This window comes from Muntiacus reevesi, chromosome 13 (assembly GCF_963930625.1).
Source record: "Muntiacus reevesi chromosome 13, mMunRee1.1, whole genome shotgun sequence".
Classification (NCBI taxonomy): Eukaryota; Metazoa; Chordata; class Mammalia; order Artiodactyla; family Cervidae; genus Muntiacus; species Muntiacus reevesi.
The window spans coordinates 578,609-606,297 of NC_089261.1; the positions used below are offsets into that span (position 1 = coordinate 578,609).

Here is a 27,689-nt window from a genome sequence, read left to right on the forward strand (position 1 = left end):
GGCGCAGGCCCCGCCTCCGCCCGGCGCTGATTGGCTGGCGGCGGCGCGGGCGGGGGCGGGGCGGTGCGGGCCGAGCAGGACGGCCGCCATCTTGCGCTGAGCCGGAGTCGGAGCCCGAGGTGGCGGCCGAGAGCGCGCGCCTGCTTGCGGCCCCCCGGAGCCCCCTCCCCGCGGCGCCCTCGCCCGGCCCGGCCCCGGCCCGGCCCGACCCCTCGGCCCGGCCCGCGCGGCCGCCCCGGGGACGATGAACGGAGGATAAATGGTGCCCAAGGCGGACAGCGGCGCGTTCCTGCTGCTCTTCCTGCTGGTGCTCACGGTCACCGAGCCGCTGCGGCCAGGTGCGCGCCGGGGGGCGGCCGGGCCGCGGGCGCCCCGGGGACCACACTCTGACGCGCTCTCCGCGGCCGGCGGGCTCGGGCCGGGCGCCTGGAAGCCCCGGCCGCCCGGCGGGGGACCCTCAGACGCGTGAGGAGCCGCCGAGGCGGGCGTTCTCTGAGGGGAGCCCGGGTGGGGAGCTGGGATCCGGGCCGCAGAAGGTCCCATACGAGCCTTGCCTCTTGTTTTGAACGTGCGCACCCCCCTCCCCACCGTCCGCGAGAAATCAAGAGCCCGAACGCAGCGCCGATTCGCTCGTCACGCGCAGAAGGCCGGGGCCGCGGCGCCCTGGTGGCTTGCAGAGATGTTCTAAAATCAGCGGGAAGGAGCCCCTGAGTGTTCAGGTTGAAGGAGACGCTGTAACATGCACGTATAAATGCGTTCATTTTTATATCGATGCGGTGGCAGAGTGAGGTTCTTGACCCTGTTTAGTGGAGGAAGGGGCCCGTGCAGGCAGAGGTGGCCAGGGCCCCTTGCGTGGGTGCCGTCAGGCCTGCGTGTCTCCAGCAGGTCGGGGAGCACGGCGGTGTGCAAGCCCCAGGTGGGCTCCCGGCTCCAGGCACACAGCACCTCGCTGCCCTTCACTATCTGCCGTTGAGCGCCCCACCTCCTCCCCGGGGTCCCCTCGGCAGCCAGGGCCCTGACCCACACTCAGCTGGAGGGGCCAGTGATGCTTCTGGGGTGGCAGGGTGACTGGTCGCGGGGTGGTTTCAGTAGAAACTGAAGCCAGCATCCGTTCAGGAGGGTGCTATATGGGCTGTGAGGGACCAGAACTGACGGGTTTGTGCCTGCTTGTTATTACGTTCTTCAGAAAACATGTCTACACCTGTGGTGAGGCGCGAGTCATCCCGTCCATCCTGGGTCCTCTGTTATGTCGCTGGACTCTGAGGGGCGGAGCCACACCACGCTTGTGTCCTCGGGGGGCCTCTGGGTCCACCGAGGGATGTGACTGGGGTCCCTAACTCCCTTTCTTTTGCCTTCTGTCCATACATCCTGCCAGCCGGCCAGCAGCAGTTCAAAAAGCATCTTGGCCTGCCTGTCGTTAGGGATGCTCACATGAAGACAAGGTGCCCTCCTCGTGGGCGTGCTCTTTAGCTGAAAGCAGGGGCGTGGAAATCGGTCCCCCCGGCTGAAGCGGTGGCCCGCAGCAGGCCTGAGTTGGGGCAGGAAGGCGACTGGGTGGGGTGCAAAGCTGCCCTTTGCGCCCGTGGCTGCCCAGGTCAGACCTTCACAGTAACCCCTGCGGGTGTCTGGGGTTGCCCTGAGAAACCTGGGGCTCCAGCTGACTCCCTGACTCTGGCTCAGCAGCGCGTGGTGTCTCCCCCAGGGCCTGTGTGCGCTCTGTCCTGCCAGGCCGGGGTCTGCGGGCTGGCACCTGGGAGGGACTTTGCCAGTCTTAACTTGCCCGATTTTTCTTGGAGTCCTGGCTCAGACCCCTCACTGGGGAGTGAGGAGGGGAAAAATGGGCACGCCCGCTTCCCTGGAGGGCCCCTGCCAGGTGGAGGGCCCGTGGCCCCTCATGACACAGGCTGGCCTTTGCCAGAGTGGGCTCCAGGAGAGCGCCCAGCCAGGCCTTTGGGCAGCGTGTGTGGTCTTGGTGGCTGAGGACATGCTGGGTGCAGGGGCTCGGGGGTCCCTGTGGAGGAAGTCCTGCTGCTAGCCCCCTCTTACAGAGGGGTCCACAGAATAGAGCTGGAGACCCCAGCAGCTCTGGGGAGGATTTCGTCCCAAGGTCCGGCCTCTCTCCCCAGCAGCCCCGCTGCCCCTCCCCTTGGGCCCCCTGATCCCAGAGTTACCCGAGGCTCTCCCGGTGGGTCTGCGGCCCGTCGCCCATCCAAGCGTCCTGATCTGAGGGCCAGAGGTGCCCTCCCCTTGGGACCCCACTGTGACGGGGCATCACAAGTGACAGCTGGTAAGGCAGGAAGGCCGGGACCTCTGCCTGGGGGCGACGGAGCTGGGGGGACCTTTGGGGGCCTCTGGCTTGGACACCCCAGTGACTCGGCTCCGCCTGCAGGCGGTTCTCCAGGAGTGGGGCTTCAGGCGCGCTGGGAAAACTGTTTCTCACCTCAGCTGTGGAAGGAGACCCTGCGTAGCCTTAGCCCCTGTTGCGTCCGGGCGACCCCTCTGCCACCCCCACTCGCCCTGCTGGGTGAGCTGAGGTGCACGGGCGCTGTCCTGCTGGGAGAGGCCAGCGATGGGCCTGAGGCCGCAGTGGGGAGCCGCGGGGCTGGATTTGGGCCCAGGAAGAGGCTGCCTGCTGGTTCAGATCCTTTTCCGCGTGCTGCTGGGGACCTGACATGTCGTCAGCGAGCCGCAGACCTGTGATGGGGACCAGGGAGTGGGCGGATGTGGCCTGAGCCCGCGGCTCACAGACGCGGCTGGACGCCGTGGGGTCTGCCCTGGGGCTGGCCAGATGCCCCCGCCCCAGTAGGAGCCTGCGCTCAGTCCTGACCCACACCACGTGGAGCTGGTCCTGCGGGCCTCTGGAGCCCTGGGCTGGCCACTTGGTTTCTCTCTAACTCGGACAGTAGTGTAGTGCTCTTTCCCACCTCACTAGCTTTTTTATTTTAGTGAAGAAACTTTCGTTTGGGGATAATTTCAAACTTACTGATGAGTTGCAGGGACAAAGTGAACTCACAGAGCCGGGGACACCGTCTGCCCAGACCTCCCTGCTGTCGCTTGACCTCGTCTGCCTACCCTCCCCCCCAGCCCCCTTGTGCACCCGTGTGTGTGCGCACGTGTGTCTGTGTGTGCGTGAGTGTTGATGCAGGCACGCACGGTTCTTGGGGGACGAGGGACGGGCGTCGTGGCCTGCTCTCCGAGGGGGCAGCCTGTGAGGGCGCGGTTGGCTGTGGGCCATGGGCCGGGATCAGGGCAGGGTGCCGCTGGTGACTCTGGGCTCTGGGGTGGAGCCCGCGTGGCTGCTGCTCCTGGGCACATGTGTGCGCCGCTCTGCGGCTCCTCTCGCCCAGGGTGCTGTGGGCAGAGCCCGCCTCCCTGGTCCTCCCACCCCTGGCCCCGGGAGCAGCCGTGCCAACAGGATGCCCTTTGCTGGTGCCCAGCGTTTCCTCCGGCTGCTGCTGGGCTGTCCCCCCCTCCCCCCCCCATGCTGCGCGGGGAGTCGGTTCGGAGGCGGCCCCCCACCAGGCTGCCGAGCCAACTTCGAACCAGTTGGGTGTTTGCAGGGCAATGGGCAGCCTTGCAGGCGGTTGTCACCCGAGACCGCGTCTTGGTTTCCTGCGTGGCTTGCGGCCAGCTTGGGCTGTTCTGTGGAAGCGGGTCCTCGACGGGAGAGGGGCCCTGAGATCAGGGCCTGCTTGCCGGGTCCAGGTGAGTGCAGGCCAGTGGCTGGAGAGTGTGGAGCCCTGCGTGGAGCTGCCCGCTCACTGTCCTCGGCTCTCTCCTGCAACGCAGATGTGGTTCTTGGGGACACAGGCTTGGTATGACTTGGTCTCTGGTTCTGAGAACTGTCTGACGTGGGACAGACGCTCCCTAAGGGCCGTGAGCGTCACCCGCACACTGGGAGGTGGGTGCACAAGGGCACGTTTCTCAGGAGAGCCCCCCAATCCAGGCGGCGAGCTCCGTGGCTTGGGCCTCGCGGACGCCTGGTGCATGCTCGGTAAGTCCAGCTGCGGCTGGAGGTGGGGGGGGTGCTGGCCGGGTGCCCCAGCCACCCCGCACTGTGGACAGGGCCAGGATTGTTCCTGCGGGCGCGCTTCGCACTCAGGCACGTTTGAACTGGGGCTTCGGCCTGGTCTGGCCCGGAGTGGGCCCTCAGAAATCGGTGATGGAGCCGACACACAAATGGCTCCTTCTGTTTGACGTAAAGAGTGGCGGCTCCCATGGGCCTCGCAGCTGCCCGGTGGGGGTGGCAGGAACCCAGCCAGCTGGCCTGGGGCTCAGGCCGGGGGGTCACTCCCGGGGGCGAGAGCTGCCCTGAGAGGCGAGGGCAGGCAAGGCTGCTCACCTCTGAGGTCTCACCAGGGTACCCGGCTGCGCAGGGGGCGGGCGGCCCCTCTGCTGGCCCCGTCTCCTGCCCTTCGCGTCTCTGTCTGGCGTGGCCATCCCCCCAGCCCCTTTCCCATCCTTCTCTGTAGGCTGGCTGCTGGGTGCCTAGCAGCTCGCTGGCTGTCCGTCCTCAGCTGTGGACAGCTCCGTGCCGGAGAGGGTGGGTCTGAGAGCAGAGTCCTGTGTGAATGCTGGATGATGAGGGTCTCCGCGTCCACCCTGAGCCCCACCCTGCTGCAGGCCGCTTTCCTCCCTGGGCATGCTGCTCAGGAGCTGGGTGCTGTGGGGAGTGCCCGGGACTCCCAGGGCGCTGGGCAGGGGCCCGCTGGCGGGTCAGCGGGAGACGCAAGGTGCCAGGCCGCTGGTGCACCCGGCCTCTGCGCGCCGCTGGCTCCTCTGTGGGGCCCCTGGGTTGTTGGGGACCCGCCACACCCTGCGGTTGCACGGGACAGGGACGGGGGCCTGGAAGGCATCTACGGGGCCCTCCTCCACCCAGCCCTTCACGGGAAGGGGTCCAGGCTGGGGTGAGCCGTGGGAAAGCCCAGCACTGCCTCCCACACTTAGAGAAGCTCACGCATATCCAATTCCATTGTTAACACGAGTGGAATTAGATGTTGTGTACACGGGTTTTGCCTTTTCACTTGGCAGTGTTTAGAGGTCTGTAGGTCAGTCAGCGTAGCTTTGCGGTATTCTTCTTACCTTAAACGAGCCTTTATGAGAACTTTGCTCACTCTTCTTTTGCCCTGTGGGCACCTTCCAGACTTCTTATCAAAACTTTCCCTCCACCGGAAGCTGCCGTTTAGAGGGCGGCCCTGTGGGGGGAGGCGTGGTGGGTGCTGACGATCCAAAGCAACCTGCTGCTCCCCGGGTCGGCTCGTGGTTGACCTGTGTGAGGCTGTCACTCGGGTTTGTGTGCCTGCTTACCTCAGGGGGACTGAGACTCAGAGTGACCACGCAGAGGAGCTCTGACATGAACAGAATCGCTCAGTTGGGAGGTGCCTTAAGGGCAGACTCAGAGCCTGAGACGCAGTGGTCTGCGTGTTTATTGTCGGGTGGTGACTCTGCGGTTGCAGTCATGTCCACATCTTTGCAGCCCCAGGGATTGTAGCCCACCAGGCTCCTCTGTCTGTGGGAGCACACTCACGCTGGCACGGCCAACTGACTTTTGACGGAGGTACAAAGACAATTCTGTGGAGAGATAACGTCTCTTCAGAGGCTCCTTGTCTCTAGGCAAGAACGCTGGAGCAGGTAGCCATTCCCTCCTCCGGGAGATCTTCCTTACCCAGGGATCGAACCCGCATCTCCCATGTTGAAGGCAGATTCTTTACCACTGCATCACCTGGGAAGCTTTTTATTCCAAAAAGAACTAAGATTTCAAAATACCTTTCTTCAGAGAGAGGCAGAGGATTATCACCTCATTATTTTTCCAAAACTTATAACTTTGGGAGCATTTCGTGCCTCTGGAAAAGTTGCAGGACTGGTACTGTGCACTCCACCTGTGCTCAGCTCACTGTGGTTCACCAGTGGTGACACCTGCCTCACCCCACATCTGCGTGCTCTGCGCGCGTGTGTGTGCACCAGAGATCGCGTCTGCACCCCCAGGACCCTACATCTGTGACCCCCACACTCCTGTTTGCTGAGAGCATGCCGCGCCCCGGAGCGCAGCGCATGAAGCAGGGTGCGCGCGGAGGTGGCAGGATCCTGTGCTGGGCCATCTGCCCTGTCACCCAGCACCCCTCCCCGCCCCCGTGGGCAGCCTGAGTTTGCCTTCTAGTCTGTGAGCTTTCTCTTTTGATGTGTGTGTGGGTTTCCAGTCGTTTCCCCGCCACCTGCTGAGACGTTATCTCTCCACAGAATTGGTTTCGTACCTCCATCAAAAGTCAGTTGGCCACGCCAATGTGAGTGTGCTCTGGGCTCTGTCTTCTCTTCCGTTGGCCCAGGTACCTTTCCTGAGCTGTTGATCAAGAAGTTTTACTAACTCTGAAGTTCAGTTTATCAGCCGTGCTCGTTTGCATGTCTGATAATGTTTTATTGAAAGACAGACTGTGGGTTTTGACTTTCTGAGTTCTGCGTGTTTCTGCACGTTCCTATAAGTGCTCACGTCTCTGGGATGTGACTGGGGAACAGTGCGGTCTCGTCAGCTCTGCTTTGGGCTCGCTTAGGCAGGGCTAGGGCACCCTGACCTGGAGTCAGGTTTTCCCGATAGTCAGGCAAGGCTCTTGCGCGTCTTGACCCCGCGCCTGTGAGCTGGGCATCTCTGGTCTGGACGCTGAGAGCCACGCTTCGCGCCTGTGGCACTCCGGCTCAGGGTGGGCTCTCCTGGCCTGGGCCCTGCCTTCCTGCCGCTCACCTCTCTGTCTGGTGAGCTCAGCGGCCGGGGGTCCAGCCCTCCGCTGCCCCCTCTCCCCTGGGCCGAGGTGCTTTGCTTCTCCTGCAGGTTGGCCGACTGGATCCGCCCTCACTGCCATCTGCCTGGGCTCCTGGGGTGGCCCCTCGGCTCAGGAGTCTGCAGGCTGCCTCCCGAGGCCTCGAGAGTTAGATCTCCAGCTTCGGGTCACTCCGCAGCAGCCTCCCCGCTCCTGGGAGCCCCTGCGTGGAACCCGGGTGGGTGGGAGGCAGGCGCCGGCCCAGCCAGGCCCATCTGTCCTGTTGGGTTCCGCTCCAGGCGCTTCCGGAAGCCCCGCCTCTGTTCCTTCTGTAAGCGCAGGTCACGCCCTGTCACGCTCCCACCTGCGTGGAGGTGGGAGCACGTTCCCGCCTGTGCTCTGGGCCCTGGTGGCCCCTCCCGCTTCTGCCCCACACGCCTCCTGAGCCCCGGGTGCGCCCAGGCCGCGTGCCAGGCGGGCCGTGTGCTCAGGGCCTCCTGCCTTTGCCCCACAGAACTGCGGTGCAACCCCGGCCAGTTTGCCTGCCGCAGCGGTGCCATCCAGTGCATCCCCCTGCCCTGGCATTGCGACGGGCTGGTGACCTGCGAGGACGGGAGTGACGAGACCGCCTGTCCGGGTGAGTGTGCGTGTGTGAGGCGGGCTGCAGGCCGGGCTCTGCCTGAGCCTCCCGTGCGGGAGTTTCAGTGGATCTGTGGGAGAACCTAGCCATGTTCGGCCCGGTGGCTTTTGAGCTTGGACTGAAGGCCTCCTGGAGTGACCACAGGAGATTATTTCATTGTCCCGCTGAAAGCCTACTGGAAGTACAACTAAAGACGTAAAACCACAGGGACCAAGAAAACAGGGAAAGATGACCCAGGGCTCGGTCGTGCCGCGGTGTCTTTGGAAGATGAAGAGCAGATGGCGTTCCTGACAGCCTGCCCGCCAGGGGCTGGAAGGGGGCTGCAGCCGCCGTGCCCACAGCCCCTGCCAGCGGCTCCTGCTGCCGTTGAGCCTGGGGTGCGTCTCCGTGGCGCTGGGAAGGTGTGGGGGATGTGGGTGCAGGGGCTCCGGTCAGGGGGCGGTGGTCCCGGCAGGGCTTTTCTGCACCTCCCTCCCCGCTGGGTGGCAGGCCGCCTGCCCGCTCTCTGCCGCAGCCCCGGAGGGTGGTTGGCGGCTGGAGGTGGCATGCGTTTTGTGTGCTCCCTCCAGCCTTGTCGGCTGTTGGAAAGCACAGGCTCCCTGCGGTAAACCCCTTTTTGCTGGAAATAGCTGCCTGGGCCCTGTTCTCCTGAGTGACCAATCTCTGATGCAGATGGGGCTGTAAACAGCGTGACAGAGTTTTAATGGAGAAGAAGTTACAGCCTTATTAAGAAGCATGAGAAAAGACTTGAATAAAGAGGGTGTTCTTGGCAAGGAAGGCTTGGCGTGGTGAAGCTACCCGTTGGTCCGTTAGTCTGTGGGTTCAGTGCATCCCTGAAGGGTTTTTGGGAAAATGCAGTGAGTCACTTGAGACATCTGGAAGGATCAGGTCCCGAGGTGGGGACTTGGAGAAGAGTTAGAGCACGAGGCTTCCTTTATGGCTGGCTCAGCGAAACCAGGCTGGCCGTGAGACGGAAGAGCTGCCTGAAACAGAGTGGAGAGACTCGATACATGGCAGGAGGCGCCCTCGACCCTGCAGCTGGGGCGCTGGGGTCCCCGATGCCCCTGTCCAGAGATCAGCCGCAGGCTGCTTGGAGAGAAGCTCCTGGAAGACAGGAGGGGAGCAGACCTGTGTGACCTCGGTGTAGGGAACGGTCATTTTCAAGTCACAGAAAAGGTCAACTTCAAGATAAAGCAGGGCGTCCCTGGTGGCTCAGGGGTAAAGAATCTGCCTGCGATGCAGGAGACACAGGTTCAATTCCTGATCTGGGAAGATCCCACATCCCTCAGATTAGCTTAGCCCACGCACCACAACTACTGAGCCTGGTTCCACCACGAGAGAGGCCGCCCCAGGGAGACGCCCATGCACCGCAGCCAGAGGGAAGGCCAGGCGGCCACACAGACCCAGCACAGCTGAAAATAAATGCGATGGAGACGACCAGTTTTACCAGATTAAAGTTAAGTCTCCCTTTTATCAGAAAGTGCTGATAAAGAATGTGAGCAGGCACGCCTTTGAACGAGATGGTGTAGCCTAGGAAGGATTGTGGTCTAGCAAACGTAGAGAAGGCCTGCGAGGGGACAAGAGCTGGTCAGGCGTGTCACAGAGCAGTGAACACAGATGGTGCAGAGACAGGTAGAGAGACGCTCTGCACCGGTGTGGTCAGGCGACAGCGAGCCCCGCTCGGCAGCTGCTCAGGTTGGTGGACCTCAGGACGCTGACCGCCTGGAGCCGGAGAGCCTGTGGGCGGCCTGGGAGTCTGGGTGCTGCTGAGAGGAGGTGCCAGGGCAGCCGCCGCGGCAGACAGCTTCCTGAGCTGCCCTCAGGTTTCTCGGGAGGCAGGGAAGGTGTCTGGCATTCCTGTCTTGTCAGGAGGTTTCCGCAGTTTCTTGTGATCCACACGAAGGCTTTAGTGTAGTCAGTGAAGCAGAAGTAGATGGCTTTTGGAATTGCTTTGCTTTTTCTGTGATCCAGTGATTGTTGGCAATTTGATCTCTGGTTCTTCTGGCTTTTCTGAATCCAGTTTATACATCTGGAAGTTCTCAGTTCACGTACTACTGAAGCTTCGCTTAGAGAATTTTCAGCATAAACTTGCTAGCATGTGAGATGAGTGCAATTGTATGGTAGTTTGAACATTCTTTGGCATTGCCCTTCCTTGGGATTGGAATGAAGAATTACTTTTTCCAGTCCTGTGGCCACTGCTGAGTTTTCCAAATTTGGTGGCATATTGAGTGCGGCACTTTAACAACATCATCTTTTAAGATTTTAAATAGCTCAACTGGAATTCCGTCATCTCCACTAGCTTTGTTTGTAGTGATGCTTCCTTAGGCCCACTTGACTTCACATTCCAGGATGTCTGGCTCTAGGTGAGTGATCACACCCTCGTGGTTATCCGGGTCATAAAGATTTATTTGGTACAGTTGTTCTATGTATTCTTGCCACCTCTTCTACCTCTCATCTTCTTCAGTTAGATCCTTACTGTCTCTGTCCTTTATTGTGCCCATCATTGCATGAAATGTTCCCTTTACAGATCGAGGTTTTTTTGAAGCGATCTATGGTCTTTCCCACTATGTTCTTTTCCTTTGCTTCTTTGCATTGTTGAAGAAGACTTTCGGATTCATCCCTTCTTGCTATTCTCTGAAAACTCTGCATTCAGTTGGGTGTATCTTTCCTTTTCTCCTCTGCCTTTTGCTTCTCTTCTTTTCTCAGCTACTTGTAAAACCTCCTCAGACAACCACTTTGCCTTCTTGCATTTCTTTTTCTTACGGCCGGTTTTGGTCATTGTCTCCTGTACAGTGTTAGAAATCTCCATCCATAGTTTTCCAGATAGTCTGTCTAGCAGATCTAATCCTTTGAATCTATTTGTCACCTGTACTGTATCGTCATAAGGGATTTGGTTTAGGTCATACGTGAATGGTCTAGTGGTTTTCCCTACTTCAGTTTAAGACTGAATTTTGTAGTAAGGACTTCATGATCTGAGCCACAGTCAGCTCCAGGTCTTGGTTTTGCTGACTCTATAGAGTTTCTTCATCTTTGGCTGCAAATGATATAATCAGTCTGACTTCAGTGTTGACCATCTGGTGATGTCCGTGTGTAGAGTCTTCTCTTGTGTTGTTGGGAGAGGGTGTTTGCTATGAGCAGTGTGTTCTCTTGGCCAAACTCTGTTAGCCTTTTCCCTGCTTCATTCTGCACTCCAAGGCCAAAGTTGCCTGTTACTCCAGGTGTTTCCTGACTTCCTACTTTTGCATTCCAGTCCCCTATAATGAAAAGGACATCTTTTTTGGTGTTAGTTCTAGAAGGTCTTGTAGGTCTTCAGAGAACCACCCACTTCAGCGTCGTCGGCAGCAGTAGCTGGGGCGTAGACTTGGGTCGCTGTGATGTCAGTGGTGAGGATGTGATGCTTTGTTTAGCCAGGCTCTGCGTGTGGGCCTTTAGGTCGTTCTTGTTAGTTTGCTGTTACAGATCATGGCACAATGAGTAACCTTGTGCATATGTGGGGTTGGGGGAGACTTTTCTTTTTTCGGATTGGAGAGGTATCTTTAATGTGAATTCTCACATGTCAGATTGTTGTGTCGGGTATGTAGCTTTGCAGATTCATCACTCTGCCACTGTGGGCCTAGAGTTTAGCTTTCGAGGTTCAAGTAAGTCAACAGTGAGTTCCTGTGACGGTAAGAGACGCTTGAGGCTGACAGATGCTGGAACAACGAGGGTGACCAGGTGCCTTTTGGCGTGCGGTCGCCTTCTCTGCGTCATCACCTGTCCTCCCGTCTTTAGACCTCTGTCGTCCTCTCTGCCGCTGTGTTTGTCTCTGTGACTCTGCCTTCTTTAAAGTCTCACTGCTGGCCGCTCTCGCCTTCGGAGATGGCCCACACTCTGTGGAGCGTTCCTCTCTAAATAGCACTTTGTCTCTGGAAGCTGAGCTTCTTGAAGTCCTGCACGCAGGTGGATCTCAGCTTCAGGACCGTGACTTAACGTCCTGGTCCTGTCTGGGTTACGCGTCTCAGGAGCTCCCTGCTGTTAACAGTTGCTGGGTGGGACGCGCCCGATTCAGGAATCACTTCATAATGTCAGCAGGAGCTTCACCGTCACTCAGTTGAGTAGTTTTTTAACTGGTTTGGCTGGTAAACTGTCTTTGTGGTTGTGTCTGTTAACCTTCTCAAGACTCACTGCAGAGAAGACAAGCCCATGTCATCCCGGAAAGGGCTGCCGGGCTCCTCGCAGAGATGCCCAGCTCGCCCTCGTCCTTAGCACCCTGCAGCCCCAGGACGGGAGGGACAGACGCGTTTTCCAGCTACAGGGTCGCTGAAAACTAAGTGCAAAGGATAATGCAGGGAGGTTACATAACTAATGATGGAAGTGCAGATTGAGTGTTTTTTAAATGATACTCATTCTTTGCTGCGTTGATTGCAGTCCTAAAGGCCATATCTTTTTACAAACTGAAAGGAAATCTGTCCAGAAAAAAATGCAGCTCTGACCAGTTATAAGCAGACCAGACATGGATCATAGGTCCCCCGGTGCTCCCCGTGAGTTCACGGCTCCGTACCTCCCCGTCCTCCCTCAGTGCTCCCCGTGTGCTCAGGCTCCGTACCTCCCCCTCCTCCCGCAGTGCTCCCCGTGAGCTCACAGCTCCTTACCTCCCCCTCCTCCCTCAGTGCTCCCCGTGTGCTCAGGCTCCGTACCTCCCCCTCCTCCCGCAGTGCTCCTGTGCCGTCACAGGAGGGTACAGCCCCTTCTGTGGACTCAGACCTGAGACGTTCATGGGCCGGGATCGTGGAAGGAGGCCGCTTTTGGACGTGGAACTAGCTGTGCGTTTACATTTTTCTCTCTGCGCTGCACACATTGTCCACGTCATGCCGGTGTCCCCGAGGGAATGAGACAGAGGTGGCGGCCCTGGGCTCCCCCAGACCGTGAGAACCCCCCCCAAGCGCAGTGCCTGGCCCCCACTGAGGGCAGAGAGAATCAGTTGAAGGAACACGGGCAGCGTAATAGAAAGCTGTTGGTAACCATGTGCCTGTGGGCTCTCCAGCTTTAGAAAGCCTGCGCTGGCTAACGGAGGCATTGGACATTGGACTGTGGTTCTCGACCTGTTTGGTGTGAGACGAGAAAGCGGCGGGTTGCCTGCAGCCTGCACAGGCGCGTCTGGACACAGCGTGGGCTCACATTCTGTCTTTTATCCGCAAGTACTCTCCACTTCCAACAGCCGAGTGCTCCGTGGGCTCCGCCACCGCCCTGGGTGGCTGTCTCGAGAGGAGCGCCCTTTCGGAGCCGTTAGGGCCGCGCTTGGGCTGGATTCCAGGCTTGGAGCAGCCCCGGCCCCAGCTCAGGAGTGAGGCTGAGGTCCCCGCTCAGGACTCGGGGCCCCCGGCTCCCGGGACACTCAGGCCATGTGTGCTGGGTTGGGGGCGCTGAGCGGGGAGCCGGGAAGGCAGACGCAGGCGCGTGGATGTGCAGAGGAGTGGTGCAGATGCTCCACGTGCTGGTCGCCTGCCCCACCCTCTGCAGGCTGCAGATGGCTTCCCCACAGGCTGCCTCCTGGCCACCTGGCGCCCAGCACCCCCAGCAGGGCTGGGCCTCCCCTTCCCCTGTGCCCCAGATTCCTCCTCTGAGCAGTCTGACCGGTCCTGACCGAGTGCCCAGGGCTCTGCGTGGTGGAACCCAGTGGAAGCACAGGTCTTGCTCGTTGGAGTGGCCAGGAGGGAGTGTGCAGTGCAGCCACGTGGGGCGAGCCTCCCCACGCCCGAGCCGGCTCCCAGGCGTGTCCCAGGCGTGCCCACGCTCTGCCCTGCGTACCCCTGAGCCCCACAGGGACCTACCAGCCCCTCTGCCGGCTGCCCTGGGCCCCGGCTCTGCAAGCTCGCCCTGCGTCAGAGCCGAAGGCTGCAGCCTCCCCCTGAAGGAGTGTGCCTGGGGCCCCCAAACATGGAGGGAGACCCCTCCCCAGGTGGGAAAGAGAGCAGTGGAGCCTCTCTCAGGCCTGGGGGCACAGTTGATGGGTGGGGGTGCTCGGCAAGCTGATCCCTCTGTTTCTGAGACGGGCTGTGGGAACTCCGAGGAAGCTCCGCCCAGCCGTTGGTGCAGGCTGCACAGAGCTCCAGGGCCTTGGGTGCAGACACGGCCGCTCCACCAACCGGGGGCCGACGGGAGCCCCACAGCTGTCGCATTAGAGAGCCCCTCACAGGGCCTGCAAGGCCGGCAGAAGTGGCCTTCCTGCATGTAAAATGATCAAAGCTATCGTAGTGTTAAGCTCACACTGCAAACCATGAACTTGTGTTTGACACGAACCCAATACTTTTAAGGATCTGTATACAAAAGGGAGGCTGGAAGGGCAGCCACCTCTAGAATAGTAACAGTCGGTCTGTTTTCCCCTTTTCAGACTTTCGTGATTCTGAAGTATTTTATATTGGATGTGTGTTATCTTATAATGAGAAAAAGTAACAGTGACTAAATAGAAACATCGGGGAATGCCCTGGGGGTCCAGTGGCCAGGACTCCAGCGATTTGCACGGCAAACTCTGCTGCTGCTAGGAGAATTAGGGTCTTGCTGCCACAATCAGAAGGGTTTACGGCACCTCCCACCGCCCCCTTGTCCTGCCCACTGGACTCACCCCTGCACAAGCCCACAGTGTGTGTGTGTGTGTGTGTGTGTGTGTGTGTGTGTCTGTCTGTCTGTCTGTCTGTGTGTGCGGGTGTCTGCAGCGTGGTATGTCTACAGACCGCGGTGGCCGCTGTGCTGACTTTCCAGCCGTGTCCTCTGCGGGGCCCGTGGGTGGGGCGCAGAGCCGTGGGGATGTGGCCTCCAGTGGGCCTGCTGCTGCCCCGGGCGAATCTCACCCTCCTGGGCTTCCTCACTCGGGCCTGCAAGTCACCCTTGGACCACACACATGGAGCTGGCTTCTGCCTCCCCCCTGCGCCTTCGTGTGTGTTCACGCTTGGGCCGTGCTGCGGGCCTGTTGCGTGGGGGCCCGGGGCCTGGCCTTGAGAGGGAGGGAGGGGCGGGTGGGCAGAGTGGGGTCCCCGCCTGGGCTCCGCAGGGAGCCCCTGGGCCGGAGCTGCGGGGGTTCAGCAGGAAGGCTGACGGCGCTGGGCCCGCAGGGGCCTGTTAGGAAGCACAGCGAGGAGGCCCCATTTCGTGAAGAATGAAGACTTCCTGGGCGCACTCAGTGAGACGCGGGTGGCCCGTGAGGCGTGACCTGCACGTTTGAAGGGTTCTGAGGAAGCCTGAATAGACGGGCTCGCTGAGCGGCGCAGCCCTCTGCCTGCCGGCGTTCCGTCTGGCACCTCGCCCTCCGATGTGCTTGCAACCAGCGCTCTCTGTTTTCAGAAGTGAGCGGGCAGGCACGTCCCCACCATGGGAAGGAGGCTGCGGACCCCAGGCCAGGCCGGGCGCGCGGCGGCGACCCCTCACACCTGCACGCCATGAGCGTGGCGCAGCCCGTGCGCTTTGGCAGTAAGTTGCAGGCCTGCCCTGGCGCTGACCCGGGGCGCACCCCACGGGCACCCCAGAACACCCCGGCAGGCCTCCTCCGGCAGCTGGGGCGGCAGGGTGACCTGCCCAGGGCCTCCCAGCCAGGTGGGAAAGCCAAGGCCAGCACCAGGCCCTGGAGCTTTTCCCCGCGCAGTGCACGTGGGGCCCAGGTGGACCGCCCTTTGGTCCACGGAGGAGGCCGCCCTGCCTCTGCTTAAGAAAATTGTTAGTAACTAGTTCCTTAGTGACCTTCCTACAGCCTCAGCTCAGAAGAGGGCAGGAAGGCCGAAGGGCGGCCAGGCACAGCTGACGCCTGAGCAGCTGGGAGTAGATGGGCGTGGGCCTGGGCGGGGCCCTCCCGCTGCCTGCCCGGGGCCGCCATCCTGTCTGCCGCTTTACCCAGTGGGCCCAGCAACCCATCCTGACCGCCCCAGCCCCCAGGAGCAAGCCCGCACCCCCAGCCTCAGTGCCCCCCTCAGTGTCCCCCTCACTGTCCCCCCTCAGTGTCCCCCTCAGTGTCCCCCCCTCAGTGTCCCCCCTCAGTGCCCCCCCTCCGTGTCCCCCCCTCAGTGCCCCCCTCAGTGTCCCCCCTCCGTGTCCCCCCCTCAGTGTCCCCCCTCAGTCCCCCCTCAGTCCCCCCTCAGTGTCCCCCCTCAGTGTCCCCCCCTCAGTGTCCCCCTCAGTGTCCCCCTCAGTGTCCCCCCCTCAGTGCCCCCCCCGTGTCCCCCTCAGTGTCCCCCTCAGTGTCCCCCCCTCAGTCCCCCTTCAGTGTCCCCCCTCAGTGCCCCCCCCGTGTCCCCCTCAGTGTCCCCCCTCAGTGTCCCCCCCTCAGTCCCCCTTCAGTGTCCCCCCTCAGTGTCCCCCTCAGTGTCCCCCCCTTAGTGCCCCCCTCAGTGTCCCCCCTCAGTGTCCCCCCCTCAGTCCCCCTTCAGTGTCCCCCCTCAGTGCCCCCCCCGTGTCCCCCTCAGTGTCCCCCCTCAGTGTCCCCCCCTCAGTCCCCCTTCAGTGTCCCCCCAGTGTCCCCCTCAGTGTCCCCCCCTCAGTCCCCCTTCATTGTCCCCCCTCAGTGCCCCCCTCAGTGCCCCCCCCTCAGTGTCCCCCCTCAGTGTCCCCCCCTCAGTCCCCCCTCAGTCCCCCCCCGTGTCCCCCTCAGTGTCCCCCCTCAGTGTCCCCCCTCAGTGTCCCCCTCAGTGTCCCCCCTCAGTGCCCCCCCGTGTCCCCCTCAGTGTCCCCCCTCAGTGTCCCCCCTCAGTGTCCCCCTCAGTGTCCCCCCTCAGTGTCCCCCTCAGTGTCCCCCCCTCAGTGTCCCCCTCAGTGTCCCCCCTCAGTGTCCCCCCTCAGTGTCCCCCCTCAGTGTCCCCCTCAGTGTCCCCCCCTCAGTGCCCCCCTCAGTGTCCCCCCCTCAGTGTCCCCCTCAGTCTCCCCCCCTCAGTCTCCCCCCCTCAGTGTCCCCCTCAGTGTCCCCCCTCAGTGTCCCCCTCAGTGTCCCCCCCTCAGTGCCCCCCTCAGTGTCCCCCCCTCAGTCTCCCCCCCTCAGTCTCCCCCCCTCAGTGTCCCCCTCAGTGTCCCCCCCCGTGTCCCCCTCAGTGTCCCCCTCAGTGTCCCCCCTCAGTGCCCCCCCCGTGTCCCCCTCAGTGTCCCCTCAGTGTCCCCCCTCAGTGTCCCCCTCAGTGTCCCCCTCAGTGTCCCCCCCTCAGTGCCCCCCCCTCAGTGCCCCCCGTGTCCCCCTCAGTTCCCCCCCAGTGTCCCCCCCTCAGTGTCCCCCCTCAGTGTCCCCCTTAGTGTCCCCCTCAGTGTCCCCCTCAGTGTCCCCCCTCAGTGTCCCCCTCAGTCCCCCCTCAGTGTCCCCCTCAGTGCCCCCCCGTGTCCCCCTCAGTGTCCCCCCTCAGTGTCCCCCTCAGTGTCCCCCTCAGTGCCCCCCCGTGTCCCCCTCAGTGTCCCCCCTCAGTGTCCCCCCTCAGTGCCCCCCCCGTGTCCCCCTCAGTGTCCCCCTCAGTGCCCCCCCGTGTCCCCCTCAGTGTCCCCCCTCAGTGTCCCCCTCAGTGTCCCCCTCAGTCCCCCCTCAGTGTCCCCCCTCAGTGTCCCCCCTCAGTGTCCCCCTCAGTGCCCCCCCGTGTCCCCCTCAGTGTCCCCCTCAGTGTCCCCCTCAGTGTCCCCCCCTCAGTGTCCCCCTCAGTGTCCCCCCTCAGTGCCCCCCTCAGTGTCCCCCCTCAGTGTCCCCCCTCAGTGTCCCCCTCAGTGTCCCCCTCAGTGTCCCCCCCTCAGTCCCCCTTCAGTGTCCCCCCTCAGTGCCCCCCCCGTGTCCCCCTCAGTGTCCCCCCTCAGTGTCCCCCCCTCAGTCCCCCTTCAGTGTCCCCCCAGTGTCCCCCTCAGTGTCCCCCCCTCAGTGCCCCCCTCAGTGTCCCCCCTCAGTGTCCCCCTCAGTGTCCCCCCCTCAGTCCCCCTTCATTGTCCCCCCTCAGTGCCCCCCCTCAGTGTCCCCCCTCAGTGTCCCCCCCTCAGTCCCCCCTCAGTCCCCCCCCCGTGTCCCCCTCAGTGTCCCCCCTCAGTGTCCCCCCTCAGTGCCCCCCCGTGTCCCCCTCAGTGTCCCCCCTCAGTGTCCCCCCTCAGTCCCCCCTCAGTCCCCCCTCAGTGTCCCCCCCTCAGTCCCCCCTCAGTGCCCCCCCGTGTCCCCCTCAGTGTCCCCCCTCAGTGCCCCCCCGTGTCCCCCTCAGTGCCCCCCTCAGTGTCCCCCCCTCAGTGTCCCCCTCAGTCCCCCCCTCAGTGCCCCCCCGTGTCCCCCTCAGTGTCCCCCCTCAGTGTCCCCCCTCCGTGTCCCCCCCTCAGTCCCCCCTCAGTGCCCCCCTCCGTGTCCCCCTCAGTGTCCCCCCCTCAGGGTCCCCCCTCAGTCCCCCCTCAGTGTCCCCCCTCAGTACCCCCCCCGTGTCCCCCTCAGTGTCCCCCCTCCGTGCCCCCCTCCGTGTCCCCCTCAGTGACCTGTCAGTGTCCCCCCTCCGTGCCCCCCTCCGTGTCCCCCTCAGTGTCCCCCCCTCAGTGTCCCCCCCTCAGTGTCCCCCTCAGTCCCCCCCTCAGTGCCCCCCCGTGTCCCCCTCAGTGTCCCCCCTCAGTGTCCCCCCTCCGTGTCCCCCCCTCAGTCCCCCCTCAGTGCCCCCCTCCGTGTCCCCCTCAGTGTCCCCCTCAGTGTCCCCCCTCAGTGTCCCCCCCTCAGGGTCCCCCCTCAGTCCCCCCTCAGTGTCCCCCCTCAGTACCCCCCCCGTGTCCCCCTCAGTGTCCCCCCTCCGTGCCCCCCTCCGTGTCCCCCTCAGTGACCTGTCAGTGTCCCCCCTCCGTGCCCCCCTCCGTGTCCCCCTCAGTGCCCCCCCTCAGGGTCCCCCCCTCCGTGTCCCCCTCAGTGCCCCCCTCAGTGTCCCCCCTCAGTGCCCCCCTCAGGGTCCCCCCCTCCGTGTCCCCCTCAGTGTCCCTCCTCAGTGTCCCCCTCAGTGTCCCCCCTCAGTGCCCCCCTCAGGGTCCCCCCTCTGTGTCCCCCTCAGTGCCCCCCTCAGTGTCCCCCCTCAGTGCCCCCCTCAGGGTCCCCCCCTCCGTGTCCCCCTCAGTGCCCCCCTCAGGGTCCCCCCCTCCGTGTCCCCCTCAGTGCCCCCCTCAGTGTCCCCCCTCAGGGTCCCCCCCTCAGTGCCCCCCTCAGTGCCCCCCTCAGTGTCCCCCCTCAGTGCCCCCCTCAGTGTCCCCCCTCAGTGCCCCCCTCAGTGTCCCCCCCTCAGTCCCCCCATCAGTGCCCCCCTCAGTGCACCCCTCAGGGTTTCCCCCCCAGGGTCCCCCTCTCCTGACGGGGCCGCCCGCCCGTGCTGCATGTTTCCTAGGGAAGTGCCCCGCGGGCTGGCACCATTATGAGGGCACGGCCAGCTGCTACCGCGTCTACCTGAGCGGCGAGAGCTACTGGGACGCGGCGCAGACCTGCCAGCGCGTGAACGGCTCCCTGGCCACCTTCTCCACCGACCAGGAGCTGCGCTTCGTGCTGGCCCAGGAGTGGGAGCAGCCGGAGCGGAGCTTCGCCTGGCAGGACCAGCACAAGTGAGCCGGGCGGGCCCGGGCCGCAGGGCTCGTGGGGCGAGTGGAGGGCGTCAGGGCGGGGGCCCGGGCCGCAGGGCTCGTGGGGCGAGTGGAGGGCGTCAGGGCTGGGGCTCGGGGCAGCGGCTGTCAGAACGCAGGGATGGCGCCTGCGGTGGCGCCTTGGGCCAGCCCCTCCCGCTGGCCTGCTCGATGCTTCTGCTGCAGCTGCGGGGGGCCTGGGCCCGAGTCAGGACGGGCTGCTCCGTGTGGGGCTCCGGGGCCTGGCTCGCGGGCCGTGCTGGTGGAATGGGTCCTTCTGAGAGCCGGGGTTGGGCCAGGCCTGTGGCCAGTGCCCGCCATGGGCCTGCTCCTCCCTTCCCGAGACACCACGGGGACCCGGGGGTGACCAGGACGTGTGCTGGCTCTGAACCTGGCTCTACGCCTCAGGGCTCTGCAGTGTCGGAGGGAATGTGTGGACACGTCAACAACCGGCCTCTCCCCAGCCCAGCGCTCGGGACTTTGTTCTGGGGCCGGTGGGAGCTGAGGACCCATCCACGCTGCCGGGGCGGGCCCCAGGGCACCCTCCCACGGGGCGTGGACCGCAGTGTGGCCAGAGCCCATGAGGGCAGGGGCTGGCACAGTGCCTGGTGGGGGTCCAGGGGTCTGCCCGGGGATCTTAGAAGCCCATAGCTCGCGGGGTGGTGGTGAGTGCTTACAGAAGGGGGAGGGCAGGCCGTGCCCTCAGGTGGGTGCACGCAAGGGGGGCTGCAGGGGCCGCGGGCGTCCCTGAGTGCCCGCCAGGCGGGGCCTGGTGGCACGCTGCCCTGGGGCTGGGGGTCCATAGGGCCCGCAACGCAGGCCCTAGGGCGGTTTTGCTTAGATGGGATCTGTCTGGTAAGATTCGCTGATAAGAGCAGTCTTGGCAGGAGTCACCCAAGATGAAAACTTCCTCTGACAGGTGAATTTGTATAGAATTTTAATGCATTTTATTAAAACTAAGTATGAACCTTTGAAGCGACCATTCATGCTTTTGAGGCTCACATTGTAAAGGTCAGCGAAAGTATTAAAGGCACACACTCAGAGCGGGCGCCTCCTGCCATCTGCCTTCCTGCAGGCTGTGGGTCGGCTACCAGTACGTCGTCACTGGCCGGAACCGCTCCTTAGAAGGACACTGGGAGGTGGCGTCCAAAGGTGAGGCTCCCTGGCCTTTGCGCAGACGCGCTGAGCTCGGCTGCCTGAGCTGTCCTGGCAGGCTCTGACACAGCAGAGCCCGCGGGGCCCCGCCCCTCCCAGCTGCTGGGGTGAGCCCCTGGCCCGCAGAGTGCCGGCGTGTTCCCCGCGGAGGAAGGGGCATCCTCCCCCGTCCCATGGGCGCTGCCGACCCCCGAAGCGTGTCCCTGCCCCTCCCCCGCCCCGGGCCCATGCAGAGCTGCGCACAGAGGAACGGAGGCAGGCGGTCCCCGTGATGCCGTCTGTCCGTCCGTCCGCCCCGCAGGCTCCTCGGAGGTGCTGCTGCCCCCAGACCCCGTCTTGGCGGCGGCCACGGCTGAGGGCGACAGCGTGTTCTGTGCGCAGCTGCAGTGCTTCCACTTCCCCACGCTGCGCCACCACGACCTGCACAGCTGGCGTGCCGAGAGCTGCCAGGACAAGTCCTCGTTCCTGTGCAAGAGGAGTGAGCGGGGCCCGCCCCGGGGGTCTCTCAGCCCACCGCCCCCAGGGGCCGCAGGGACCCCTCAGCACTCCTGACTCCCTGGGGGCCTCTGACCTGGAGGGCCTGGGGCCTGGGCGGTGGTGTCCCCTGCGGCCCCTCGCTCCCTCCCAGGGCAGATGGAGGCCCCGCCGCGCCTCGTGTGCCCAGAACCCCGACTCCCTCCTCACCTCACCTGCTCTCGGCAGCCCCAGCGCCCCCGGCCTGTCCTGCCAGGGCTCTCCCGGGCGGCTGATGCGCAAGTCCCCTGTGCCTGTCGCAGGTCAGACGTGTGTGGACATCAAGGACAACGTGGTGGACGAAGGCTTCTACTTCACCCCCAAAGGGGACGACCCGTGCCTGAGCTGCACTTGCCACGGCGGGGAGCCCGAGATGTGCGTGGCCGCGCTTTGCGAGCGGCCACAAGGTTGCCAACAGTACCGCAAGGACCCCAAGGAGTGCTGCAAGTTCATGTGCCTGGACCCAGGTGAGGCCCGCGCCCGGGGCCAGGCTCCTCTCCACCCGGAGCCGGCTTCCACCTCGGCCTCCCCTGGAGCACTTCTGTGTCTGCCTGTGGTGCTGGGGGGAGCTTAAGGAAGAGATGAGGCACTGTCCACAGTCCTGACACAGAGCTCCCCGCTGGTGGTGGCCCCGGGTGGACGTCAGGGGTGGGTGGTTATGTGGTGACCTGTCCTTCCACCCCCTTACATTCACCCTTACCCTGACTTGTACATCTCGTAGAGGAGGCAGACCATCTGTATGCTACGAGCATAAGATGCTGATGAAAGAAAGGCATGAGTATACCATGTTCATGGATCAGAAGACAGTTATCAGTAGGTGGTGAATTTCTCCCTCAGATCACCTATGGATTCTGCACAGTCTCAACCAGAATTCCAGCAGAGTTTTTTGTAGATGTTGACAAGCTGATTCTAAAATTTATGTGGAACGGCAAAGGAAGTAGAATAGCCAAACTAGTTTTTGAAAAGAAGAAAGTTAGAGGGTTCACAGTACCTGGTTTAAAACGTACTCTGTAGTCGTAGGAATTGAAACGGCGATTTCAGCAGCTGACACGTAGATCGGTGGAACAGAAGAGAGTCTAGAAATAGTCAACTGATACTTAACAGAAGTACTAAAGCAGTTCAGTGAAGAAAGGTTGGACTTGGAACAAATGGTGCTGGAACAATTGGAAACCCCTAAGCCAGACAAAAATCAACAAATGAACCTTACACTACACTCCCTGCTGTGTTTAGAGTCGATGCCAAAATGTTCACACACCTGTCTAAACCTTCATAAAACTTCCAGAAGCACGCACACGTTCTTTTATTTTTAATTTTTAAAATATTGACCAAGGTTTAGTTGGTTTGCTATGTTTTAGCTTCAGGGGTCCAGCAGAGTGGATGAGTTACACATACAGCCACTTTTTGGGGGGGGGGTTGCTTTTTTATTTCATCCACTTTTTTTAAGGTTCTTTTCCCCTATAGGTTATTATAGAGTGCTGAGTGGAGTTCCCTGTGCTGTCCAGTAGGTTCTATCTGTTTTATAATAATACATAGTGATGTCTATATGTCAGTCCCAGTCTCACAGTTGATGCCTCCCCAGCATACATTCTTTTAAAATTAAGCCTTTTAAAAGAAAAAACAAGAAAAATCTTTGTGACCTTGGGATACACAGCATTTTTAGATTAAAAGAAAACATTAATAGATCACACTTCATCAAAATCAGAAACTTCTGTTTGTGGAAGACCCTTGAGGAAATGAAGAGATAAAGCACCAACAGAGAAAGACAGATGAGACCCCAGAGCACTTTTGTGCAGAGTATGGAAAGACTCAACTGAAGAATAGGCAAGTGGCCACCCAGAGGAAGATCAGGCTGCCTCCTGCCTCGAGGGTGTGGGCCGGCCCTCCCCAGGGCTGCCTCAGAGACTGGGCCCCGATGCCCGCTGCCTCTGCCCGGACGACCATGGGCAGCCCCGCTGGGCAGGGCCCGAGCACCCGCAGGGCCTGGGCAGCCTCTGTCCCGAGGATGCTGCTCTCCTCTGCATCTGCTTGCTGGTGCCTCCTGCCACCGAGCGCCCGGGCCAGCCATCAGGGACCTTGACCGTGTCCTGGGGTCTACCTCTGGCTGGGTAGAAATCCGTTATTGCAGAGAGCGCGCCCCATGCTGGGGCCTCTGAGCTGACCATAGGTCGGCAGATGCCCCGGCCGCCCCCACCGACGGGCAGGCTCTGGAGGGGCTGTGCCCTTTCACACACTGCTCCCCAGGGTCTCAGCAGGACACAGCCTGCAGGGGGAGTCTGTGTGGGCCTGGCCGTGAAGCGTGTCCTCAGGCTGTGGTTGGGTGCCTGCCTGTGCGGCAGAGGCAGGGGATCAAGAGGGGACCTGGAGGCTCCACACTCAGGCCACCCCTGCCCTGGGAAGCCCCCTGGTCTCCACGCTGGGTCCAGGGACAGGCGTTCAGATGCTGTGACGTGATGCCCGTGACCGCTGCATGGGCGAGAGCCCGGGGCTGCCGACCCTGCCCTCTGCCCCCGCCACGCCCAGCAGGCCTGGTGTGCATCGGGCAAGGTGGCCGGGCCCGGGGCCAGTGCCGCCAGGGTGCTGACCTGCGTCCCCGCCACGCCCACCAGAGGTGTCACCAGACGCTGCCACGGCCCCCCAGGGTGTGGAGGCACCCGCCCGTAGCAGAGCAGCAGCAGCACTTCCCAGGGTGGAGGACTTCAGGATGCCCGGCTGGCAGGGTGGGTCGGCGCCCGCTGGAGCCTCTGCCCTGAGGCGTCCGGTGCAGGTGTAGGGCCAGCTCCAGCCCCAGGGAGCTGCTGGGGGCCCTGGGCCCTCCCCCCAGAGCAGGCCCTGCCAGACTTGCTCGGGTCAGACCATGACCCAGGGGAGAGATAAGGGCAGGGGCCCCGAGGGGAGGACGTCCTTTCTGGCTGGCCACCTCTCCCTCCTGGGGGACCCCGCTGCACAGCGAGCCCCTGTGGAGGCCCTGGCTCCCCACCCCCAGAGAGGGCCAGCAGGTGGGTGGGCGCAGGGAAGTTAGGAATCAGAAGAGCCACTGGCAGGGCAAGGGGAGGTGGGGGCTGGGAACTGGGACTCTGGGGTTCGGGGGCACACCTAGACCCTCTGATCACCTGGGGGCTCCAGGTGAGCCCAGCCTCTGTGAGCACTGTGGTGTGGGGCGGGCAGAGCTCTGTGGCCAGGCCTAAACTTGGACGGCTGACCTCAGCTCCCCGCCCAGGACGCTCCTCCCTGCTGGGCCCTGCGGCCAGCAAGGTCCTGCCCAGCCCGGTGATGATGGACAGGTGGGGCGGAGCTGAGGCTAGGCTGCAGTCCCGCGGCGCTGGGGTTCGGGGGCGCAGAACCCCTGAGCGCTGCCCTCTCTCCCGCAGATGGCGGTAGCCTGCTGGACTCCATGGCCAGCGGGATGCGCCTCATCGTCAGCTGCGTGTCGTCCTTCCTCATTCTCTCGCTGCTGCTCTTCATGGTCCACCGGCTGCGCCAGAGGCGCCGCGAGCGCATCGAGTCCCTGATTGGGGCGAACCGTGAGTGTCCCGCCCGCCCAGCGCCCGGCCGGCCCTGGCCCCTGTCGGAGGAGGGAGGTGGCGCTGCCCGCCCCCGCCCTCGGCGTCCATCGGCCCCCGGGCCGTGTGGGCGGCTGTCGGACCGCCTGCCCTGGAGACCCGGGTGCGCGACTGGTGGCCGCTTGGGGGCGTGGCCCGCCCTTGGCGCAAGTGGTCGCGCGTCCTCCCGTGCCGCCTGGCTTCCGAGATCCCTCTCGCCAGGTGAGCGAGTGGCCGGGCTGCGGGTCCAGGACACGGGGCCTCGGGTGTGAAGGGCCCGCCTCACGTGGGCAGCGAGGCTCTCCACGACCCTCCTGGGGCCGGAGCTGCGGGGTGGGCGTCAGGCCGGGGCGTCGGAACCAGGCTGTCGCGGACTGCGGCGCGGGGGCAGGTGGCCGCCGGGGTGTGCGGCTCCGCACCTGGGGGGTCCAGCCCTAGTGACGGCCCCACGCCCCTCTCCCCGCCCAGTGCACCACTTCAACCTCGGCCGCAGGATCCCCGGCTTTGATTACGGCCCTGATGGCTTCGGCACGGGCCTCACACCCCTGCACCTTTCCGACGACGGGGAAGGTGGGACTTTCCACTTCCACGATCCCCCTCCGCCCTACACCGCGTACAAGTACCCGGACATCGACCAGCCTGATGACCCGCCGCCTCCCTACGAGGCCTCCATCAACCCGGACAGCGTGTTCTGCGACCCCGCAGGTGAGCCTCAGGGCGTGGGAGCCCGCAGCACAGGCCCATTCTTCCCGTTAAGGTGGCCCTGCTGCCGGGGTGGGCGGGTCACCCTGTTCCTGCCTCCCGCCCGGGACCCCTCCGCTGGGCCCTGTGGTGAGGGGGTCCCGGGTGGGTGCACGTGTGGCGCGCTGATGCCACGCCCCGCGGCGGGCCCTCCTGTCCCGGGGAAGAGCCGATGAGTGAGTCTGGTCCATCTGACGCTGTGGAAGAGCAGTCGTCAGGGGTGGCACAGAGGGACACTGGGTGCCCGTCCACAGCCTGGCCCGGATGCACGCTGGAGTGCCTACCGAGTCCCCGTGTCACACACGTGCGTGCGGTGACACGCGCAGACACGACGTGGCAGGCGGGCTTTGCAAGGCCGGCGCTGCCATGACCCGGTTTGTTAGGTCAGCGTGCCCTCTGGTGTGGCCGCCATAAGCAGGAAACTTTTGGACCTGACTTCTGCCCTGGGGAGAGGTTGTCGCCGCCTGCTGGCCGGGACGTGGAAGAGCGAGGGGTGGCCCTGGGACGGCGGGTCCCTGACGCCTCCGAGGGCCAGACAGCAGGCCCCAGCGTCCAGCACGCGTATGGGAGTCGGGGCTGCCCTGCCCCCTCAGGCAGGCTGTTCTGGGGACCCCTGCCCCGGCCGTTGCCCTCTCCTGCCCCCGTGTTCCAGCCCGTGCCTCGTGCGTGTGAGTGAGGACCCCCTTTGTTCTGCTGTCAAAGCGTGTTCCTTCCCCCATGCACACCCACCGGGGTCTGCTCACAGCGGGACCCACGCCTGCCCACAAAGCCCCCACATGGTGCGGCTGCTGGGAGCCGCCCCACCCCGCCGACGCCCGTCTCCTCCCTCCCGCAGATGACGACGCCTTTGAGCCTGCGGAAGCCACCCCTCCCGCCGCTGGGGACGGCAGCGGGGAGGGCACGGTGCCCCGGCGCCCGGAGCGCACCCCCGGGGCCCCTCTGGCCGACCTGGAAGACTCGGCCGACAGCTGCAGCGCCCTCCTGGCGCCGCCTGAGCCCTGCCCGGGTGGGGGCGCCCCTGCCCCAGAAGCGCTGGCAGGGGGCAGCCGGCACAGCCGAGGTTCCCTCAACACCGTGGTGTAGAGGACGGCCCACGGCCCCGACGGGCGGGGCACCTGTCTGCCCTGAGAAAGACACTGGTGTCCGTGGGCAGCGTGAGGACCGGAGGCAGCCTGGGCCCAGGCCGGGGCCCGCGCGCACACGCAGCCCCAGGGAGCACCCAGCGCACCCCACCCGCTCCCCGGGGCTCCCTGGGGGCTCAGACACGGGCAACTTCCGGTCCCTGTCTCTTTGTCAACGGCTGGGCTGGCAGAGTTCACAGAGGAGGCGCCGCGGGCTGCCGTGGGGAGGGTCACCCCGGCTCTGCTGGGCTTGACTTGCCCCGGCGCGGGCACGCCTGGTCTGAGGACTGTCCACGGCCTGCGCGGGCGCCTTGGAGGCTGCTCTGGGGGCGCCCCAGCTCCCGTTGTCACACGGTGGGCCTGGCCTGGGGCCCTTCTGCCGAGGCCCTGAAGTGGGGCTGCCGGCTCTGTGCTGTGCTCCCCGCTGGGCTCCGTGAAGCCAGGTGCCCGCCCCGAGGCTCCCCGCGCGCCGTGCATGGCGCCCCCGCAGCCCTGGAGCCAGGCGGTGGCCTCCAGCCTGCCCGGGTGTCCCGCCCGGGGCCTCGCTGCGGCGGGAGCCTGGGTGCCCCCGCGCCTGCTGGCCCCGCCTCCACCCCACCTGTGTGTGCCATAGAGGGTCGTGTCCCTGGGGGGAGGGGCTGAAACACGTCCTGGGCTGTCACCGGAAGCCCGATTCCTGCCCACCACCGCCACCACCGGAGCCCCGTGGCCGCATGCCACCTCCCTGTCCCCAGCAGCAGGGTGCTGGGTGCCCTGACCCACGGGGCGTTTGACTGAGGGTCCCTGTTGCCTGCTTCTGGGCAGTGGTCTTGTCTCCTGACACGGGGCTTTTAGCATTTCTGAGGTTTGGAGATTAAGCGGGTTTTGTGCGATTTTTAGCACATCCATATCTTTTCTACGTTGAGTGTCTGGATCTTTCCTTTTCTGTGTGCATGTGTGTCTGTGTCCATGTGTCTGCAGGCAGCGGCCAGCCGCGGGGACTCGCCTGGGGCCCTTGCAGCCTCTGCGGGCCAGCAGCAAGGAGGGGGTGACAAAGAGGGTGATGCCGGGCTGTGCCGGCATAGTCTTTGTGCGGACTGGTTTCTTCTTCCTGGGTGGCAGGAGATGCTCATGTTGCCCACAGGAGCCAGTGCTGGGGGCCGTGTGCCGCACAGGCCTGCACCCCCCGCGGCGGGCCCGAAGTTCCTGCCACCGCTGTGTGCTGGGCACGGTGGTCACCACAGGCCTAGCTGGTGCGGGTGAGGGTCGTGAGCACTCTTGCTTTGGGGTGGGCACCCTGAGGGGCCTGGCCCAGACCTGACCCGTGCGCACAGGATGTGTGGGGACCGAAGGGTGCCGGGCCAGTCAGGCGGGTGAGGGTGTTCGGGGCGGCCGCAGTGGGCCGAGTCCTGGCCAGTCCTGCTTGAGAGTCCTGTGTGCCTGGGGGGCTCCTGGCTGCCTGCTGTAGGTGGGTGTCCACACTCCACTGTCTCAAGGCCTGTCCATGTTTTCCTTTCACTAAGGGTTTCTAGTTTGGGTTTATTTTTGGTTGGGTTGGCACTAATTCTTTTCTTAAGATGCTGTGAGAACCATTTCATCCAAATGCCAAATAAACCTGTGTTCTGGAAGAAGTGTGGGCGGTCCTTGGTGCGACCCCAGCTGGGGTGGGAGGCCCTGGCCGCCTCCGGAGACCGGGACAGGCGTG

At 63.6% G+C, this 27,689-nt stretch overlaps 1 protein-coding gene across 4 annotated transcripts; it reads left to right on the forward strand.

Annotated features, from left to right (window-relative positions):
• The first annotated feature begins 83 nt into the window (after positions 1-83).
• DGCR2 (DiGeorge syndrome critical region gene 2) lies at positions 84-27,615 on the forward strand. Of its 4 annotated transcripts, none has more exons than XM_065904185.1 (10): positions 85-338; positions 7,264-7,386; positions 14,707-14,832; positions 18,699-18,918; positions 20,012-20,088; positions 20,393-20,569; positions 20,868-21,071; positions 23,973-24,125; positions 24,612-24,848; positions 25,720-27,615. In XM_065904185.1, exons 1-10 carry the CDS (start codon positions 260-262, stop codon positions 25,965-25,967), a joined length of 1,644 nt encoding a protein of 547 aa, XP_065760257.1. In that variant the 5' UTR covers positions 85-259; the 3' UTR covers positions 25,968-27,615. The 4 variants fall into 4 exon arrangements, with proteins under 4 accessions (XP_065760259.1, XP_065760257.1, XP_065760258.1 ...); XM_065904186.1 differs by having other exon boundaries at positions 18,708-18,918; XM_065904187.1 differs by lacking the exon at positions 7,264-7,386 and having other exon boundaries at positions 84-338.
• The last annotated feature ends 74 nt before the right edge of the window (positions 27,616-27,689 follow it).

Coding starts and splice junctions, on each gene's coding strand:
- DGCR2 (XM_065904185.1), top strand. CDS start 260: ATGGTGCCCAAGGCGGACAGCGGCGCGTTCCTGCTGCTCTTCCTGCTG. Junction 24,126..24,611: donor GTCCCTGATTGGGGCGAACC/GTGAGTGTCCCG, acceptor CTCCCCGCCCAG/TGCACCACTTCAACCTCGGC. Junction 24,849..25,719: donor CGTGTTCTGCGACCCCGCAG/GTGAGCCTCAGG, acceptor TCCCTCCCGCAG/ATGACGACGCCTTTGAGCCT.